This window comes from Anas acuta, chromosome 2 (genome assembly GCF_963932015.1).
Source record: "Anas acuta chromosome 2, bAnaAcu1.1, whole genome shotgun sequence".
Lineage (NCBI taxonomy): Eukaryota > Metazoa > Chordata > Aves > Anseriformes > Anatidae > Anas > Anas acuta.
This window is the reverse complement of record NC_088980.1, coordinates 24,467,251-24,487,087: the sequence shown is the minus strand read 5'-3', so window position 1 is coordinate 24,487,087 and position 19,837 is coordinate 24,467,251. Positions and strand designations below refer to the sequence as shown.

General features: G+C 35.0%; 1 protein-coding gene across 7 annotated transcripts in view; it reads right to left on the bottom strand.

Moving 5' to 3' along the window:
* The window catches only part of AKAP9 (A-kinase anchoring protein 9), a 116,373-nt gene that overhangs the window by 48,531 nt on the left and 48,005 nt on the right, over positions 1 to 19,837 (bottom strand). For 6 of the 7 annotated variants that reach the window (XM_068673931.1, XM_068673926.1, XM_068673928.1 and 3 more), the window contains 12 exons: positions 19,070 to 19,149; positions 17,332 to 17,470; positions 16,819 to 16,916; positions 14,757 to 14,868; positions 14,064 to 14,262; positions 11,927 to 12,023; positions 11,013 to 11,105; positions 8,853 to 9,221; positions 7,554 to 7,778; positions 6,275 to 6,415; positions 5,622 to 5,725; positions 4,585 to 4,790 (listed from right to left, as the gene is read on the bottom strand). In XM_068673931.1, coding sequence (XP_068530032.1) covers positions 4,585 to 4,790; positions 5,622 to 5,725; positions 6,275 to 6,415; positions 7,554 to 7,778; positions 8,853 to 9,221; positions 11,013 to 11,105; positions 11,927 to 12,023; positions 14,064 to 14,262; positions 14,757 to 14,868; positions 16,819 to 16,916; positions 17,332 to 17,470; positions 19,070 to 19,149 — 1,863 coding nt within the window. The remainder of the gene's footprint in view (positions 1 to 4,584; positions 4,791 to 5,621; positions 5,726 to 6,274; positions 6,416 to 7,553; positions 7,779 to 8,852; positions 9,222 to 11,012; positions 11,106 to 11,926; positions 12,024 to 14,063; positions 14,263 to 14,756; positions 14,869 to 16,818; positions 16,917 to 17,331; positions 17,471 to 19,069; positions 19,150 to 19,837) is intronic. The other variant, XM_068673927.1, reaches the window with a different exon arrangement.

Below are 19,837 nucleotides of genomic sequence, written 5' to 3'. Positions count from 1 at the left end.
GAACTTCTGACTGTCTGGAAACTCGTAGAGAAAAATCTAAAAACATCAATGACTGCTCAGAATTAATGTCATTCAAAGCCAGGTCTGGAATATGTCTCGTACACTAAGAGCATCACTAATATTATTATTTTTTCTTGCCAGTGACCAGAAGTGTACAATTTGGCCTCCAACAAGTAACAATATTTTAAACTCTTCTCTTACCAATATCAATTAATTTGTAATTTGCTACCATTTCTTCTAGATATAAACAAAATGAACCTATATTAAAGTCTAAAGTTGTTATATGAAAAATCTTACAATGGAACATCATAATTTCCCTGAAATGGCTATAAAAAAAAAAGAGGAAGGAAAAGGAGAATTGTCATCTATAGTATAATTTGGTATGTGGAAACTTCACGGCCTTCAAAAAAGGAAAGAGTATCAAATACACTCAAAACTGCAATAATTTTGTTTATACTGTGGGGTTGACAACTCAAGCAAAAAGAAATCAATGACGTGATAATGCAGACACCCATAGTGTAACTTCTATTAACTGGCACTTTAAGAACAGGAAGTTCAGCGTCTTGTAACCGCAAAGTGAAAGTCTCTGCATTTTCTCACTGACAATAGCCTTAGTGCACCAAAGTGTTATGGCACAGCATACTTCCAGAAAGGTTTCAGAAGCAAGAAACAGAAATGTTGTTAAATCTGATTAACCCCCATGGCAGCTGACCACCTGACCCCCATTTGTACTAACCCTTACAATGACAGTCACTGCTCCAAGCATTACAACCAAATTCTCTTTCCCCAAATTCTTTTTTTCCATTGACACAAAATAATAATTAGAATGTAACCAGCACAAATAAAAGTGCCATTTGCTACTGAATATTAATTGTAATGCAAAATAAAAGGTTTACAGTTTTTCCTTTGCCATGAAGTTTGCAGTTCAGCATATCAGATGTCACGGCCATTAGACCTTTAAAAAAACATACAGTGCTCACTCCGAAGTTTCAGATACAGATGTTGTTTATAAGCTGCCACCTGACATTTATGGATCAATACCTAGTTCATTTGAGACATATTTCATGTCACTTTAAGCTAATGCCTCAGTCTATTTCCGTGATTCCACCACAGAACTGTGCTCAGGGGTTACAAGCTGAACACAAACAGAAACTTGGTATTGTGACAGTTCAATGAGTGTAACTACTCACTGCCTTCTTCCTGGTGCAAGGGAACAAGGAGCCCAGGAAGTAGGCGAGAGGGTTTCATGTTCAAGGGATGCCACAACCACACAGGCAATGTGCATTACTGCAGCCCCTCTACCCGAGGTAATCCATCTAAAGGGCTCGATCATGGTGATTCCTGGCCCGAATCTCCCTCTGCAATTCAGTCACTGGATTTCTTTGCACAAGTGCTGTTCACTTCAAGTTAAATGTTTTATGACTGAAATTTGAACTTCGCTCTTTGTGCTGCAAATAAAATCTTGTGTTAGCCCGTACCCTAGGCAAGGTCTCAGATAAAACTCTATACACTCTGTAAATGAAGTTATGGTTATAAGCATGAGACCTTTATGATTCAGCTTTGTAAAATGCTAAAACAACTCAACATAAATAGTAGTCTGAGCTTTGCCTGTCAATAAATATGGATTATGTTCAGAAGGTCACAGAGAATTCACTTTATTGAACATGTTTTTTCTATTTTGTTACCCGATTTTTATTGGTACGAATTTATTCCTACAAATTACCTAATTAAAAAGAAAGTTCTGTTTGGTCAGACATTGGAAAATACAGTAACGAGCACAGATTACAATATAGAAAAAAGTATATATCTATTTCTTTCTTCCAGAAAGCAGTGATAAAATTTCTTAGAAGATTATGGTCTTTCAGACCATTCTGTGGGAGCATGAGAAATGAGTAGCAACAGTCCTGTTACTGAAAACACTAGGAGAATGTCCTCTATTTCTATTTGAAGCAGGTTTGAATGCTTCAGCTGATGAAACAGTACAATCACTACTTGGGCTGTCTGACCTTAGTGGCAGAACTATGCACACAGCAAGTATGCTGTTGTATTTTGAAAGAAATTAAAAACAAACAAACAAAAAACAACCACCCACCAACCAACCAACCCAAACTGTCAATCCTACATCTGAAATCAATGACAAGCTATGAATTCACCCATTAGAGCCACTGAAGTTTTGGATCCTCATTAATCCTTACTCTCTCCTTTGTTTGTTCATTTTTATATGATTATTTCCGAACATGAAAAAGAACACTGAAATAAAAAAATGGTATGTGGAAAGCTGCTCTACCAATACAGCTCTGTGCTAAAGGGGCATTACAGTGACACATGAATTGCTTTGTTAAAGAGTAGTAGATCCTTAATTACCTCTTCACAAAACACTCCAATGACAAACACAAGAGATAAAACAGTCGATCTTCATCTCTAGAGGAATGTAATACATTTCCTTTTTATTTAAGAGAGTACTCTTTCATCAGAAAACAATAAGAACAGGGTTTGCAGTACATTTAGATGATGATGATGATTATTATTATTATTATTATTACTAAACCTAAGCATAATTTCAAATTTTATCCACCCAAAATACCAAATAAAGGTAGTCTTCTGTGCTCTCCCTGTAATGCGAATAGTCCCTCCCTGTTAAGAATTGTTAATGACAATAATTAGTGACAAGTAAACACATGGTGGTGCAGAAGCAGGCAAAAAGCGTCTACGTTTTGTGTATTGTGCACAACTGCGCAGAGCAGGCACATATGAGAGCTGCAAAATGCAGTCATGATGTATTAGCAATTTGCACATAGAGTTATGTATGTTTTTCTGAAAATGGAACAATATTCTCAGTACAGTACTAGTTACAACAGAATAAATATAACTGTGATGGCCTGTAATCACTTGTCTCATAATGGGAACATGTTTTAATTTCTTTGATCAATGTATGTTTTGAAATGCTTTTTACACAATATAGTGACAACATTCAGGATATGAAGAATATTTATAAATTACTGTTTCCAATATAGAAAACAGATTTAAAATGCAATTTACATAAAGACTACCTCAGAATGCAAAAGGGAGGTGATAAACTTTAAGGCCGGTTGTTGCTACTTTTACCACTTGGCTAAGAGACAGTGTGGAAGATAGCTAGTAGTGTTTCAAGACACTTACTCTGAACTACTTGAACATATGTCTACCCCCTTCATTTCCCACCCCAAAGTAAAATGCAAAAATTCTTCATTTTGAATGAAGTGATTCCTTCAATTCTAGTCCCTGGACAAGTACCAAAAATTTAGGCCAGAACCTTAGTTACCAAATCTAAAATGTGGGGAAAGAAAGGTAAAGCCTCAGAAGTCCTCAAAAAGTATGTTAATTTTCCTCATAATTAAATACAGTGAAACATGCAGAAAATAGAAGTTATGAGGCTTTTTAGTGAAACACCAGTACTATAAAACCATGAAGGTGCTGTTAATTGAAAAACTTCAAGAATCCTTAGACTGCAGCAGCTATACACATTTCACTGCAGATAACCTGTGGAGAAAAAGACTGAAAGAGCTGCCACTGTGGCACAAGTCATACATGCTTTTTAAACTTGCCCCATGGTTTAAAGGTATAAGCAATCAGCAGTATTTAATTATCTATGTTTTGGATTAAAGAGTTCATCTTTTACTATTTGTATGATTACTCTGTAGTATATATTTTCTTAATACTGAAAAGTAGTACATAGTTCTTTTTTGTATTCACAATAGTTAAAATTTCAGACAAAACCAGATGCATGATATGTTTTAGTCTGAACTGATCTGTTGTATGTTGTGTGCCCAGGACGAACATACACATCTTTACACTGGCTTCTTTTACCATAGGTACCTAAATGGCAATATGACAGAGCTCCTATTCTTGCCCAGAAGAGAAATGAACAGACACTACCTCAGCATAATCATAGAAAATTAAGCAGTGCCTGGGAAAATTCTTCGGCACCAGTAAGCAATTACCTACACCGTTAAAATGCTCCTTTAGGCTCATGCCAACTAGCACTCCTCTGAACAGTTGATGGGCAGGGCTTGGGAGTTAGAAAGTTCCTGAAACTGTTTCCAAAAGTCTGTTCGCATGCAACCACCCTCTTTGGGAAGTTACGAAAGTCCACAAGCATAAATACAGGCTGTCCCATGCCAGCTGGTCTCAGTGACCAGCAACATCCCTACGTACACTACGTGTACTAGTAGAGGTACATGCTTTGACATTAGCTTCCATTCCCCATGCATATGGGGTGTTAAGTTGATGCAAGATTCCATGCACCTATCTTCTCTTTCTCATTCTCTTTCTCTTTTCCCCCTTTGACAGGAACATAATTATTTTTTATATTTTTCCCTTTCCCATTCTGTTGCAGGCTTTGCAAAAGTCATGTCTGGGTCATACCCAAAACCAACTCCTGAAATGCTGTCTCTTAGGAACAGATATCATATGTATTCAAATGACTGATAGTAAAAAATAAATATTATTTTTAATTAAAAACTTCAAAATGAAGGGTAGTTAAATATCAGAAAGAAAGCATGCAAATGATACTTATTATGAAACAGAAAACCATACAATAAGTACCTTTTTCATATCCCACACGGACACAAGGTTTTACTGACTCCTCTGGGTCTGCGTCCCATCCAGCTGGTTTGGAAGGCTGGACCTTCCCAGACCTATCCAGTAACCCAACTATATGGCGACCAATTGTCTCCTCCGTGGCCACAGTTGTCTTCACGACTTCTAAAAGAATCTTCATGAGTTTCTGATTAGCCTTCTGAAAACCATGCCTGCAGGACAGAAATTAATCAGAACTTTGATTTTCCCCTGCTTTCAAATCATGTTTTATCCCTTACACACCAGTGCAACCAGGAAAATTTTGCAACTGAATTGGTAAAGTCGAGATTGCTTTTTAAGACCAAAAAACACATAACATACATAAATATTAAAAAGCACATTTGTGCTAAAATTCATTTTTTTTTCTTTTTTTTTTTTTAAACGAAATATGTGAAAAATGAAACTATTTATAAAGATTTTAAATTATCTTGGTATTTTTTCTAGACTTTCTTCTAAAATGGCCAGAGATCCACCTTCGCCTGGCACTCATTAAATATCCTCAAATACAATAAATATAAATATTTCTCAAAATGTTATTTACCCATTAAATACCCACTCTTTTCACAGTGTGACAATTAAAGATTGCTCATCTACATAGATCAAAAAAGTTAGAGAATATTCAAAATGCATTATCAAATACAATTATATTCATATAAGTTTAGTTCATATATGTACAATGTGTTACTTATACACATCTGTATAAATGACATAATTCTATGTATGCATGTAATATGAAAGAGTAAAACAGACTAAAATTTGGCTCATCCTCTATGCCATTAGAAAATTAGGTTTTATAAAACATAAGATTTGATTTCATCTTAAGTATGTTAACTTAGAAATATGGTTATTTATAATCAAAAACACTTAAATATGGTTATCTAGAATTAAAAATTATCATGAAGTTCAGTCAGAATAAAGCTTATAAATATTATTAACTTAACAGCAAGAATATCACTTATGATTTTTCTTTAAATAATATTTTTTTAACTAACAGTTCTAAGCACCTTTCTTTAGAAAGAAGATCTGGAGATGTTTCGTCAGACTTTCTTCCTCCATCTTTATCCACCGAGATTTGCTCTCTCCCGTCATTTTGGTTTTCATTTTCATTCTGAGCAAGTTTTTGAAAAGGGAGAGAAGACAAAATAGAGAGAAATCCTGTCATGCCAGGAACAACATATTCTTCCGATAAGTGGTAAAATATGAAATTTAAAACTAAAATCAGTTGTGTTTTGTTAATAAAACTTCTGCGTGAAATCACAAATCAAGAAATACTTTTCCCATGTGGAAAAATTAAACTAAACCAAACAAAAACCAAAACAGGAAGTCCAAGGCAGGGCTTATTAGAAAGAACTTTGTTATGCTGATTAAACAGTCTGTGCTTGCTGTTGCTATAGCAATATGAATACGTGAGTTTACCTGAGCAAACAGCTATATTAATAAACCCCACCTACAAGCTGTTAAACTTGCTTCCTACTACCTGAAGTAAAAAACCTACGTTTACCAGTACCTTAAATTCTACAACTTCTTAATCCTGCTCAAACCAAGGGGTACCCAACATCTTTTAGGAAAGTATATTACATGTAAAACATTTGCAGCAAACCAGATCTTACCAGTTTTATATGCCACAGCTGCCAAGACAGTCAAAGTCCACACTTACCTCAGTTTGTGTGCTGTTGTTTTGTAGCTCACAGAATTGCCTCTCTTTTCCAGGTAAGGAATGTTGCTTTAATGATTCCAGTTCTTCTAAAAGAATTCTCTCTCTTTCTGCAGCCAGGCTGTCATTCTCCATTGAGACACGCTAAGAAAGAAGTGTTGCAGAGGCACACACAGGGTTTTTAAGCTTCTGAGTATTTGTGAGTCCTGTCACTTCTGATTTTGTTACGTATTTTGCACAATGAAAATTCAGTCCATTTCTTTAAATGGTTATAAAGACATTGAAAGCTTTCTAAAACTGAAATACAGCTAAAAATTCTTTTGGTATTTTATAGCTGATTTAAGGTTTTCACAGAATTTGGACACTCATCATGAAATACGGTGGTCATAATGTAAACTGAATGTTTTACTTCTAAAGGTTACATGCCATAGTATGTAATTTTGTACAACAGAAAGTAAAAGGTAAAAAGTTATTTTTTTTTAAAAAGCCTGCACACCTTCTTTTAGAATTGCTAGAAGAACTGATGGCTTAAACATGATGCACAAATTCCTATGCAGTACTTATGCATAAACATCCTTGACATGAAAAAAATAATTGGAACTTATGCTGCTGGCATTTCTCTATCTAATATTTTTCATCAGTTTCAGGAATTTGATAGCTTTGACAAAAGGTGCAGTTGCAATTGGCAAAGGGATAAAGGAGAAACAAACGTATAAATCAAAAGAAAGGATTATCAGGATAAATGATAGAAAGATGCTAAAACGCAGCTAAGAGAAACAGACATCTGACACTGCTGGAGAAGAAACAGACAACTAGAATGCATGCAACTTGCTCTCTAGATTCCCGAGCTCCTTGAGCCCAAACTTAAGCAGAACAGTTTGGGTAAGGTCTGAAGGAACCCAACTTCCACTACACAGTGAAATCAAAGAATTTTAGAATTCATTAATTAATATTTCCATATATAAATATACATTGTTGAAATTAAATCGGAGCAAGACAAATTTTTCTGAATTCTATTAACTTTGCCTTTCAATTTGTCTTCAAGGGTTTGAAGAGAAGCCTGTAAGTGACATTATTTTGAAGACTTAAATTACTAAGATAAATTAATGAGTTGCAGTACACACAAACATATATTTGAGTACGTGCACACACGCATGTGCATGCATATATTAAATGTGCGCCTGTCTCTTAAGAGATACACAAGTATAAATAAACATAAATCTGAACGGTAAAGTCTCCTCATTAAATCATTGTTAACTCACTATGCCAAGCACCATATTACCTCAGCTAATTGCACTTTAAGACTCTCAAGCTCTGCTAGGAGTTGCTCTTGATTTTCTTTTTGACGTTCCATTTGCTGCATATGCCCTTGTCTCAGTAATTCTGTTGCCTGCTGATGTTCCTGATACTGCCGTACTAGTTCCTGTCGCATGTCTTCCAAACGCTCCTCATACAACAACAGCTGACTCGATGTTTCTATGTCTGATGCTGTCACCACATTGTTGCACTAAAATATTGGAACTATTTTAGCATTTCATGTTCAAAGACAAATTCTAGAAAATATTTCAATACATTTAAAAAAATACTTTCACAAATTAAAATAGCTATTACTAAAGCATTATCGTGGTGCCTGTTTCTTGAAAGGTCTAGGTTCTCCACTTGAAAAGACAAGATTTTCAAAATAACTCTAATGCCTCTGAGCTCACAGGGATCTCAACAGAAAACAGAGTGGCAGATATACACGCTTGTGAGTGAGTGATTAAGTGACTCAATGTGTGTATACTGCAACAGAAGTTTTAGAGAACAGTATCACGCAAAACAGAAGTATTACAGTTCAGGATATAGTCACTATTGAGATATAGTCACTATCAATACAAGATTCAAATATTCAACTGTTTCACAAATTTGAAAGTGTAATTTTTGCTTTGGCTAGTGTCAAATTCAATAACAAAATTAACTAGGATTAAATCATAGAGTCTAAATTTATGACTGCTTTTTACTATATTTATTCCAGGCCTTACACCTTCCCCCATGTTTCTGAAGTGCTAAACATTAGATATATGCTTTACATATTACTTTTGTAACTTTTTTCTTCAGCTGATATCATTTATAGAGAACAAGGGACTCGAAGTTTTGTTTAAAAAGTTCTCTGTTCCATGCATAAGCACGAGAAAATAACTTAGTTTAAACAGTCTTATTAAAGCAAACTCCTATTTTTATAATATAAAAAAGTCTTATAAAAAGTCTTATTAAAGCAAAAAGTCTTATTACAAGCAAACTTATTGCTTGCAATACAGTTTCACCACAAAATGGAATAATGTTTTCCTTTAATCAGGGTTATATTCCTTTCCTCATGGCATACCATAATGCTATGATAATGAAGGAGAACATTGGAAAGAAGGTAGATAATTGAGACCTAAAGTTGCCATCCTTTTTAAAAGGAAACATTTCAATTGAATTTTGAATTTTCATCTCAATTTCTTTCTTTGGCGTCTTCTAATTGAAATGGAACTACAAATCCACTTGAATGATTATTCAAATGTGTTGTTATATATTTTTAAAACAAACAAAAAACACTTACCAATGTTTCCTCTGCCATATGCCCTTTGACATGGGAGAAAAGTTCTTCAGAAATCACTGATTCACGAGTGTTCTGTCCTAACACATAACCAGACTTGCCATTAGAACAAAGCTGTTTTCCAAGTAAGTTCATCTCACCAGATTCTTCGATGAGCTCTTTGCAAAGTGATTTCAATTCTTCTTCAGGCTTACTGCCCCTTTCTGTTGCTTTAAGGTGGCTGTCAACCTCTTCTTCACTACACTCCTTTTTAATTTCAAAATGTTTTCCCTGTTGATGTGCAATTTGTGTTTGTGTTTCTTCTTTCTTCTGCCTAGCAATTCTTGATAATTCACTCTGTTTGGCAAATGCTACACTCATTGACACAATTACCTGAATAAATACAAGAAATATGTATTAATTTATACTTTGTAGAATTTCCTATTGCTGAAAAAATCTCCCTGCTTACCATCAATAATATAAATAGAAGTACTAAAAGTTCTGAACTATGACTTTACCATTTTTTAAACAGAATCTAGAAAGGTAAGGGAATATAGATACCTTGTCAATATCATGAACAGTCGTATCTTAAAATACAGACACGCTGTGTTTAAAGTGGTCTAACAAACTGTGATGATATTTTCAAAATATATTACATATTTTACTATTTATTTTACTACTTACTATTTTACTATTTATTATACTATTTAAAAATATATTATATAGCAGGGAATTATGTAGTTCTCTTTAAAAAGAAAAAAAAAGCCTAGATTCTACAAGGAGACTGAAAAGTCCTGGTATATTCTTCTAAGATACTGTTCTAAGTCCAGCCATGCTTAGCTTCCTCTATCTATCCAAGTATCATCCATAAATATTTCACTGACATTGAACTTTGGGGAAACAGTGCCATGTGCTTGATATTCAGCACAGGTATTTAATTCCTTAGAAAGAAACTTCTACACGCATTAAATAGCTGCAGTTGTAGTTACAACAGCTTGATAACTTTTGCATTGCTAAGCATCTCCTTCTAATACAAATAGATCCCTTTTCTAATCATGCAAGCAGTCACTTGCTAGATTTAGAATAGACAGTAAAAATGCGTAATAAATACAGAAGTGTTACACTCGAAAAGAAAACAAACAAAACCACACATGAAAACAACAACAAAAGTAACTCTTCCTTCCCAAGCTTGTCTTTTGAATTTGAAACCCTCCATGACAAAATACAAGCCAATCTTGTACTTTACTTTCCCATTTCCCATAAAGATGGGTTTTCTTGGCAGCAGATGAGACCAATGGAACATTTACTCCAGCAATTTCGATTACTTACATTAATGTCATCCTCATTAATAACTGGCTATAACATCCTTCCTAACTCTGATAACAAACCTTTTGACAAAGTATTCATTTTTTTTTTTCCAATTTTTAACTTACGTTACTTTGATTCACCTGTTTTGTGACCTGCCATGTTAATGGCATAAACACATAAAATGCAGAGAGAATTCTTCATTCCACAAAGAAATGAAAATGTTTTTGGAAGTCAAATAATAAGTAATACTAATACCAATGATTTAGTATACGTATATCTTATAAATAATGTCTAAAAGTTAATTCTCATGTTTCAAAGTCACCAGATCCAATAAAAAAACTACACATTTTACACAGCACATGAAAATAAACAATGAAATATGATCAGAAAATAATGTGAAACTGTTAACTGTAACTCCTTTTGAACCTGAGCATCTGTTAATCCTAAAGCAGCAAGAAATCCACCCTCTGTGTCTCTAGATTCACTAAATAAATTCTGGTAGTGAGTATGGTTCCACGTTGTTTTATTTCACTGAACTTTTAAATGAGAATAAATACCACCACCACTTTGCCTATGAACAGACATTATAACAGAATTATGAATAGTACATTAATTGAAGGACCACCTGGTTACAAAAGAAAAGGTATGAAACTAGGCACTACAGGAATTAACATATATCCCACAATGAAAAAACAACAACAACAACAACAAAATGTTTCTGCAAGTTTGTTAATGGGACTTACATATTCAAAATCAGAACAAAACAATTCTTTGTTAAAAAAAATAAACTGTATACAATATGGCAATTGTCAGGAAAGGCAAACAAAAGTGACAGCATTTTAAACATATTTTAAAATAACAGAATAAAAGGAATACCTTTGCTATTTCTTCTTCTAATCTTTCTTGGTACTGCTTTTCTAGCAATTGAACAACATCTAGATCATTTTTCATTTCAATTTCACTAGCAAGCTGTAAGTAAAAAAAAAAAAAAAAAGGAAATCTCAGATCATGTATTTGTACTTTCATTTCATAGATTTTAAAGGTTTGAAGAGATTTTTTCCCCTCAACTAGGTCACATTTATTTCTGTTAAATCACATATTTTTGAATCACAAAACTGGGTAAAGGACTTTGCCTCATTTCTGCACCAAAATTAATTTTAGAAGTTGAGTTTGAAACAACTGATCTCTCAGCACTATTTGAATTGTCAAAATGCAAAGAAAACAAGGGAGAAACTACAGGACCGCAGCAGAAAATAGTGTCGCTGTTTTTCAAATGCAGAATTTTGGAGTTAGCCTCCTAGAGGAGGAATTGAGTCTTTTCTATTTGTGTTTGGCTTCTATGATCTTTAGAAACTATACTTAAAAAAGTACTGGGATTTCACTTAAATCACTCTTCTTCCATAACTACTCTTCAAAGGAAAGTCAGAATGTTTTAAGGACTCCTGAAGAAATCCCAGAATTTGAACACTGATGTCTTCCTACTTTTACAAGAGGCAGCCCAACCATTTTTTTTTTTTTTTTTTTTTCAGAGAATAGATAAAAAATGAAATTGAAAAGACAGGATCTATAAAGCATTTTTTATTGCTCCTAACTTCTAGAAATACCGTTTGGCAAAATTTATATATCATTCTATTTTCTCTAATGTGGTCTGTAGAGCAAAGTATTAAGACAATTATTTAATTACTACCAAATATTAGCCTGTATTTCAATTTCATCTGAGAACCAAAACAGCTAAATTATATTGGCAGTATAATGCTTGGCAGTTATAGGATAAGTATTGACAGTTATACCTCCATTGTTACATCTGGTCTCTGCTGATGAAGATTTTCAGTGCACTTCACTTTTCTGAAGACCTCTTTTAGCTTCATTTGTGAATCCGTGGATATACTAAAAAGGTAAAAGAAACAGGGAGCTACGGTTAAAATAAATTCAGTCTTTCAATACGCATTATTTTTTCCTCTGTTCAAATATGTACACATACAAGTATACTATGCATCATACATATTCAAAGACTGAATATTCAATAACTGCACATACTTTTTTCACAACACACCTTTCCCCATGTCATTAATTTCATATACTTGACTTCATAATTCATCTGCCTTCCATACACTAGCTCTTTCAAACTAACACTTAGCATCAGTTTTGCCAACCAACACACAAAAACGTCTTTCACAGCTTCTTGAGAATATTTTGTGCTTGGTGACTTGCCATGATTAAGATGAATACTACAGTGCCTGTTTGAATCATTAGGATATGATTCCTCACTGTTATGACTCAGTAAGAAAAGGCATACACATGAAAGTAGTATGAAATACAATGATTCATTTTCTGTTTAGCTGTCAACATGCTGAAATATATTCAGAGACTTTCCCCCCCCAACTACAAATCAGTAAAAACAAAACACAACCGCACACCACTGTTCCCCTTTCACTACATTTTGAAAAAGACTTAACAGAAATACACTGCCAAAAGGATAAGACACAGTACCAAACTACCCAGAAAACCCCCTGCTCTAGTCTTTGTGATCTGCCACCACAAAGAAAAAACACCTTGCTAAAAGACAGGGAGCAAAACAGATCCTTAGAAAGTAACTATTATCTATGAGACTTACAGTCTTTACCAATACTAGGATTTTAGAGAAACTATCAAGATTTTCTTTTGCTCAAATCTGAGAGCTGTTTTAGATTATTCTGAAATGGGAATCCAGAATAATTTTATAAACCTTTTGACATTTATATCTACAAAAACTAACCCATTATTTTTAGCATTCATATTTAATTTGATGAATGAAGACCACAAATATATTTTAAGGAATGAAAGGAATACTGTTTAAAAGATAGAAAAACACAGATGGCTGAGAAAAGGCTGTGATCAAATAATTAGGGTAAAACAGCTGTTTGGGTTATGATAGGTCACAGTTGAAGAAAAATAATTCTATCTCAATTTCTCACAGCCTCTAAGGATTTATCTCACCACAGTTCTTTTGCTTTTTGAAAGATAGCTGTTGTAAGTGTATCAAACACTACACAATTTCTAGAAACATATAAACAATTCTTCCCCTCCGCCCCCCCCAGGTTATATCTCTCATTGCTACTGTGTCTATTCATTTCCCCTCTACAGTTGTCACTAGTCTGCCTATTAAACCCAGCTCTCCCTCAAGTAAGGGTGAGTAAGGGAAATGAAAAACACAAACACTGAATGGTTCAACAGGTGCAACTAAATGAAGAACAGGAATCCAGAGAGGACACTGAATAGACCACAAAGAAAAGCACCCACCACTCCTTGAACACATCCAATGAGTCAGTGAAAGAATCAGCAACCAACCAAAACCAGGTTCCACAGTTGTCAGGATTCCCCCAAGAAACTCCCACCTCTTTCAGGCTTGCGTGGCCACACTGGCCAGGGCCAGGAAGAGGTTGATATGCAACATCCCATGCCTTGTGACTTGATGAAAGACAAAATCTGTTAAGTGGCCTGCAACTCTGCCACAAATATCATGCTACACATTCTAGAAAAGTGTTGATTCCGTGGAAATACCCTACACGAGCCATCCTTCAATGTTAAGTTTGTTGCCTGGAGTTTCAAGGTGGGTGGCAGTTGGTTGAGTTGGATTTGAAATTATGTCTGAAAATCTCATGTACGTGAAGGGACATTTCCACTTTATTCCAACTAACATACCTTCCTTTATTACCTATAAAAGCTACATGTTTGACAACATTTCATAGTTCTAAATGCTGCACTACCTTGTTTGAAATGTTTGTCGTTTCTTGGTAGCACTGAAAGAATAACAGAATGAGAGTGATGTGTTTATAAAGAATTTCACACATTTTAAAGTAAAACACATAGCTTTACATGAACAGTTATTTGGAACACTTCTGGTTGAATGCAGTACAACATTATAAGCATTAAAGGACTGATTAATACCTCGTGTAGTCAGAGGATACCCCAGCACTCCGAAGCTTATCCTGCAAATGAACAATCTCTGTTGTGTACCTCTCTTCACTTTCTTTCAGCTGTTGTTGGAAATAGGACCTGAGGTACTCCACTTCTTGAGTATGTTGTTCTTCAAGTTGTGTTTTCATGTTCTCCATCTCCTTCGAACAGTACTCATGAATTTTAGGATCTACACATAGGTTATTTGAGTAGAGAAAGGGAGGGAAAATACTTAAATTACAATAGTATAAATTCATCCCCCTCACAAACTATTACAAGTGATGGAACTGAAGAATTGCAGCAGTTAAAAATTTCTCCTCATACCATATCAATTAATTTGTCACAATAACTAACTCAGTCTTCCATTTTACAAAATTAAATAAAACCTTTATCTTCCATTATTTGATAAGGGTAACAAAACTCTTACCAGTGGAAAACTGGTAAAGACCAAACCAAAGCTGCTTAACAGAATGCAGTTCCAATATATTTTAGAGATTAAAGAAAATTATCCTTATGTAAAATCTGCAAAAATCTCTTAAGTGCTTCAAGTTACTGTAAATTATGAGTCAGTTAAATTTTAAAGTTGTTCTTTCTCTGACTTTCTCTGCCCCTGCCCCACCCCTCTTTTGAATTAAAAATATTAAAACATTACATACATTAAAAACAGTATATGCATCTTTTTACCCATTAGACCCTGTGAAGGGGACTGCAGACATTCCTTTCTTGTTTCCAGATGGTTAGGTTCCTCTTCTTTCCTTCTCTCAGGTTCCGAAGATGATAACCACGGTTCTTTGACCTAAGAAATAATCAAATAAATAAAAAGGACAACAACTTGCACAGAGATAATGCAAAAATATTAACCTTTTTTATAAATATGTAAGAAAGATTAGTGGTCAATACACGAAAGAATGTAACTGGCCTAATAAATACATTTCAATATAACTACAATATAACTAGTTGATCAGCCTGTCTAGAATGTCCACTATTAATCTCAAACTCTTCTCCCTGGATATAAACTGTTAGGCCGTAATTCTGGTTCCAGACATGTGCACACTGTTGTGCACTTGGGGCACAACAACCACATGCAATGCTACAGGCTGGGGGAAGAGTGGCCTGAAAGCTGCCCAGAGGAAATGGATCTGGGGGAATCGGTTGACAGCTGACTGAATATGAACCAGCCGTGTGCTCAGGTGGCCAAGAAAGCCAACGGCATCCTGGCTTGTATCAGGAACAGTGTGGCCAGCAGGACCAGGGAGGTGATCATCCCCCTGTACTCAGCTTTGGGAGGCCGCACCTTGAGTGCCATGTTCAGTTTTGGGCCCCTCAGTACAAGAAGGACATTGAGGCCCTGGATCATGTCCAGAGCAGGGCTACGAAGCTGCTGAAGGGCCTGGAACACAAGTCCTGGGAGGAGGGGCTGAGGGAACTGGGGTTGTTTAGTCTGGAGAAGAGAAGGCTCAGGGGAGACCTTAGCACAGCTGACAATTATCTTAAAGGAGGTGAGATAGGGATCGGTCTCTTCTCCTAGGCATCAAGAGATAAAAACAAGGGGAGAAGGCCTCAAGTTGCACCAGAGAGCAGGTCTAGGTTGGATGTTTGAAGAAATTTGTTTGCTGAAAGGGTTGTGTGGCACTGGAACAGGCTGCCCAGGAAGTGGTTGAGTCACCATCCCCAGAGGTCTTCAAGAAATGTGTAGATTTAGAACTTGGTAGCACAGTTAGTCCATAGTAGTGGACTTTAGTACTCTGTTGAAGGTTGGACCTGAGTGATTCTAGGATTCTATAATACGTATTTTAACACGTATATCCATCAATACATGTTACCTACAAAAATCTTTAGATGTAACTAGTTAGAGTACCTTATTTAATACATCAAAATACATTGTGAGGAGTGTTTGGTACACCGGATGTTTGTGCTGCCATTCAGTGAGACCTCAACAGGCTAGAGAGAGACATGAACGGAGAGGAGCCTCATAAATTTCAGTAGAGAGAAATGCCAGGTCCTGTGCCTGGAGAGGAATAATCCCCCTGCACCAGGAACATGCAGGGGACTGACCAGCTAGAAAGTGGCTTTGAAACAAGGGAATAGGGGGCCTTGATGAATAGCAAGTTGGACAGAAGCCAGCAATGTTCCATTACAACAAAAGTCCAACAGCCCCTTGGACTGCATTAGAGAGTCATCATCAGGATGAGGAAGTGATCCTTTCTCTTTACTCAGCTTGTGAGACACATCTGGAAAGCTGGGTCCAATGCTCTGCTATCTAGTATGAGAGATGGAGTGAGTCCAGCCACAAATGAGGTGAATAGGAGCAAAAAAAAAATTAATAATAAAAAAAATCTCATGATGAAGTGAGGCTTAATATAATTATCTTACGAGGAAAGTCTTAGAGAGCTGGGTAGCCTGGAGAAGAGAAGGTTGCCCAATGAGGCTGCCTAGCCTCCATCCTTGGAGACACTCAAAACCCCAAAACTTAAGTCTTAGGCAGCCTAGTCTGGCTAAGTCTGCTTTGCGTAGGGATCAAAACAGAATCTCCAGAGGAGCCTTTCAACCTCAGCCATTCTACATTTCTGTCACACAGAGAGCAGCCTACTCCATTTTATCTAACCATGGCACTGCTACGCCACTTAACCAGGATGCATAAATGTAATTTCATTTGTAAATGTAAATTCTTTCCCTGATCCAGAAGGAATTCATGCAAGAGAGACAACTCAAAGGCCTACACACTCTAACATCATAAGAAGTTTACCTGTTTACAATCCTTCATCAACTGTGTTTGAAGTGCTGTCAGCCTACTGTATTCTTCCATTATCTTGTGCAGAAGTGCTTCCATATGTTCTTGCAAAGCTAAATTACATAGATCATCAGGAAATTAAAAAAGTTGAATTTGAACATTCAAGCATAAATTTTAATACAATGTATTGTTCACAAGTTCTTCACTGAAGACTTATTCAATAAGCATTACATAGTGATAGCACCTCCAAGTTTTAGAACACACTTTTATATAGTGTTGATTTTTTTTTGGTATGTCTGCTAGCTTCTTCTACAGAAGAAGAAAAAAATAATAACTTTTTTCAACAATTTCCACTGTAATGAAAACAGCACAAGAAAATACAAGAAAAGTTATTCAGAAAAGTGAGGAAATCTATAAAGCAGCTATTTAGGCACATGAAACAGCACCTGAACAACTAATGGTATAATTGTCTGTCTAAAATACTTGAAGCCTTTATTTTATTTTATTTATATAGTAGAATGCCATTACCGTGTGTCTGACCTCTATGTCTTGGTAATTCTACATTCCGTTTTTCTTTCTCATCAGCAGGTCTATGGAAAATATCTTGTTCCCTATGATCAGATTCTATACCAGTTGAAGACTGTTCATTCCAGTTATCACACAAATCCTGCAAAACGAATGAAGCAAAGAAAAAAAGTGAAGAATTGTTTATTAATGTAGCAGTGATAATTCACAGAGAAAAATGGTGACAGGAAATTATTATTTTATATTATCTTCTGTAAAAATGATGGCGTAAGATGTTCCTAGACAACCTTTAAAACTCCTGATAGAAGAAACATGTATGAAAAGACTTTCCAGCTAAGACATAAATATGTATATTTTGGCACAGTCATTTAAATTCATGCTTTTAAGTATTAAAATTTTGCATAGTAAGGCTTCTTTTATCAGTGCTGAAAGAAGATTTACATTGTGAATGTTTCTTGCTTGTAAATTTTGTAATTGTAAAATGTTTCTTTCTGGTTAACTGCAGTTTTACTTGGAAAAAGGATTCCCCAGAATTTTTTTTTATATTTTCAGAGCTTACCATTCATCTTGTCATTAAATATTCAGTAAATGGAATGGCAGCAGAAAAATGCAAGCATATCATAAAAAGAATACCTCACATTTGTTGGTTCTGTGTGGTCAGCAAAATAGCCACCATGTTTACAAAGAGTAGGTGAACAGAAGATTTACGTATTTGGTTTTCAGAAGACATATAATACTTGAAGAGAAACTTGGCCTGCCCAAGGCAAACAGTGGGATTCTTTATTGAAGCATTTTGGAATCAAAAGACACTAAATTCAACTTAAAAAATAAAACCGTAATTTTTCCAAAAGTTCAATATTGAATCATATAGTTTGGCAGCATTCTTCCTAGCTCTGAAATAATGCTAAAGAATTTCCTCCACCTGCTACTTTCTGTGAGCTGTCATGAAATCCTGCTTAATCCCCACCATGGTGGCTCTCAAGTAGAATAATTTCAGTAATTCTAGTATCCACTTTTCAAAAAAGGTGTTGAAAATATTCCAGCAAAGAAAGAAATCCCACCAAATCCAACAACTGAATGCATTAAAGATTAGAAAATTGTGGCATACAGTGTTTATAGCTTAAACATACAGCTTAAATTATCCAGAAATAAATGTATTAAGTAGTCTTCAAAAATATAAGGCAAAATAATGTCATTAGTGGCTGACATTAGAATACGAACTAAAAATAATCTTCAATTTTTGATCATAATATTTATCTACTGAAAACACTATAGACAGCAATTTTGATGGACTCCTAAAACACTTGAGGACTTTGAAAGACTTCGCATCTAAGAAATGTCTTATTGTTGCTATGAGAGGGTGATGTCCTTTGTGTTAATGTGTGACGTTTGACTGCTACTTAGTCAAAAAACATACAGCCCAAAACTTTTTTCCAAAGGCAAATACACTTCAGAATGAGCAGATAATATAAAATAAAACAAAAAGAGACATTAAGAAACAAGGACATGAAATAGTTTAGAAAAAAAAAGCATAAACAATTGCAACCTTATTTTAGAAGATCAGTCTGTATCTGGGATCAAGGCAAAGAGAAAATCTGCAAAGAAAACCTCTTGAAGATGATGCACAAAGCAGCGTCTGCTAGAACAGGTTAAAGATGCAGAAAAAAATGACTCACCATACACACAATTCTTCATTTACAGAAGTTCCATAAAAAAAAAAAAGCTTTTTGTTAAGTCTTACCTGTGTGAGCCTAGAACATTCCACAGTTACAGCTTCATTCAGCTTTTCTATAAGTTTCTGAGTAGATGTGACTTCATCATCTACGAACACAAATTATTGATATTATTTTTAAATACTTGATACACAATAATTTTTCAAAGGCCTAATTCCCTGTGTCAGTGAGACTGCCTCCTCTTAGAAATGCATAGTTTTTTGTTCCCTCTTCTTGTTCCATCACAGAGATATATTCAATTATTAGAGTAAAACTGCATGTTCAACAGGAATAAGGGATAAGAAATGGCTTCGTGTATCAGTGAGCTCTAGAAAGATCAAACTTTACTTAAATATACTGGAGGGCAAAGAAGTTATTATGCCAAAAATATCACATAAGGGCAAAATCATGGAGTGACAGAAAATGTACTGATGGAAAAGCAATGAGATAACATAAAAGCTGACTGAGGCAGAAGTGCAAAGAACAATACTCCTCAAAGTAGTATCAAAGAAGCTTACTTAATGTGGGCAGGAAGCCAAAGCAGAAATTGAATAAAAGAAGCTAAAAAGTATTTTGTTAATGCATTTGTTTAATATTTCAGTAAGGAATACAAACTAATAGATGAATCTATCATACAGTTCTTTGGAATTAATTGACCTAATACTAATTATGAGCTATACAGCAAAACGTGAGCTGCAATACTTTCCATTCCTTTTCTCTCTCTCTCGCTATGTATTTAAATGTGTGTGTGCAACACACACATTTTAATTTTTAAGTAACCAATAGTCTACTTATAA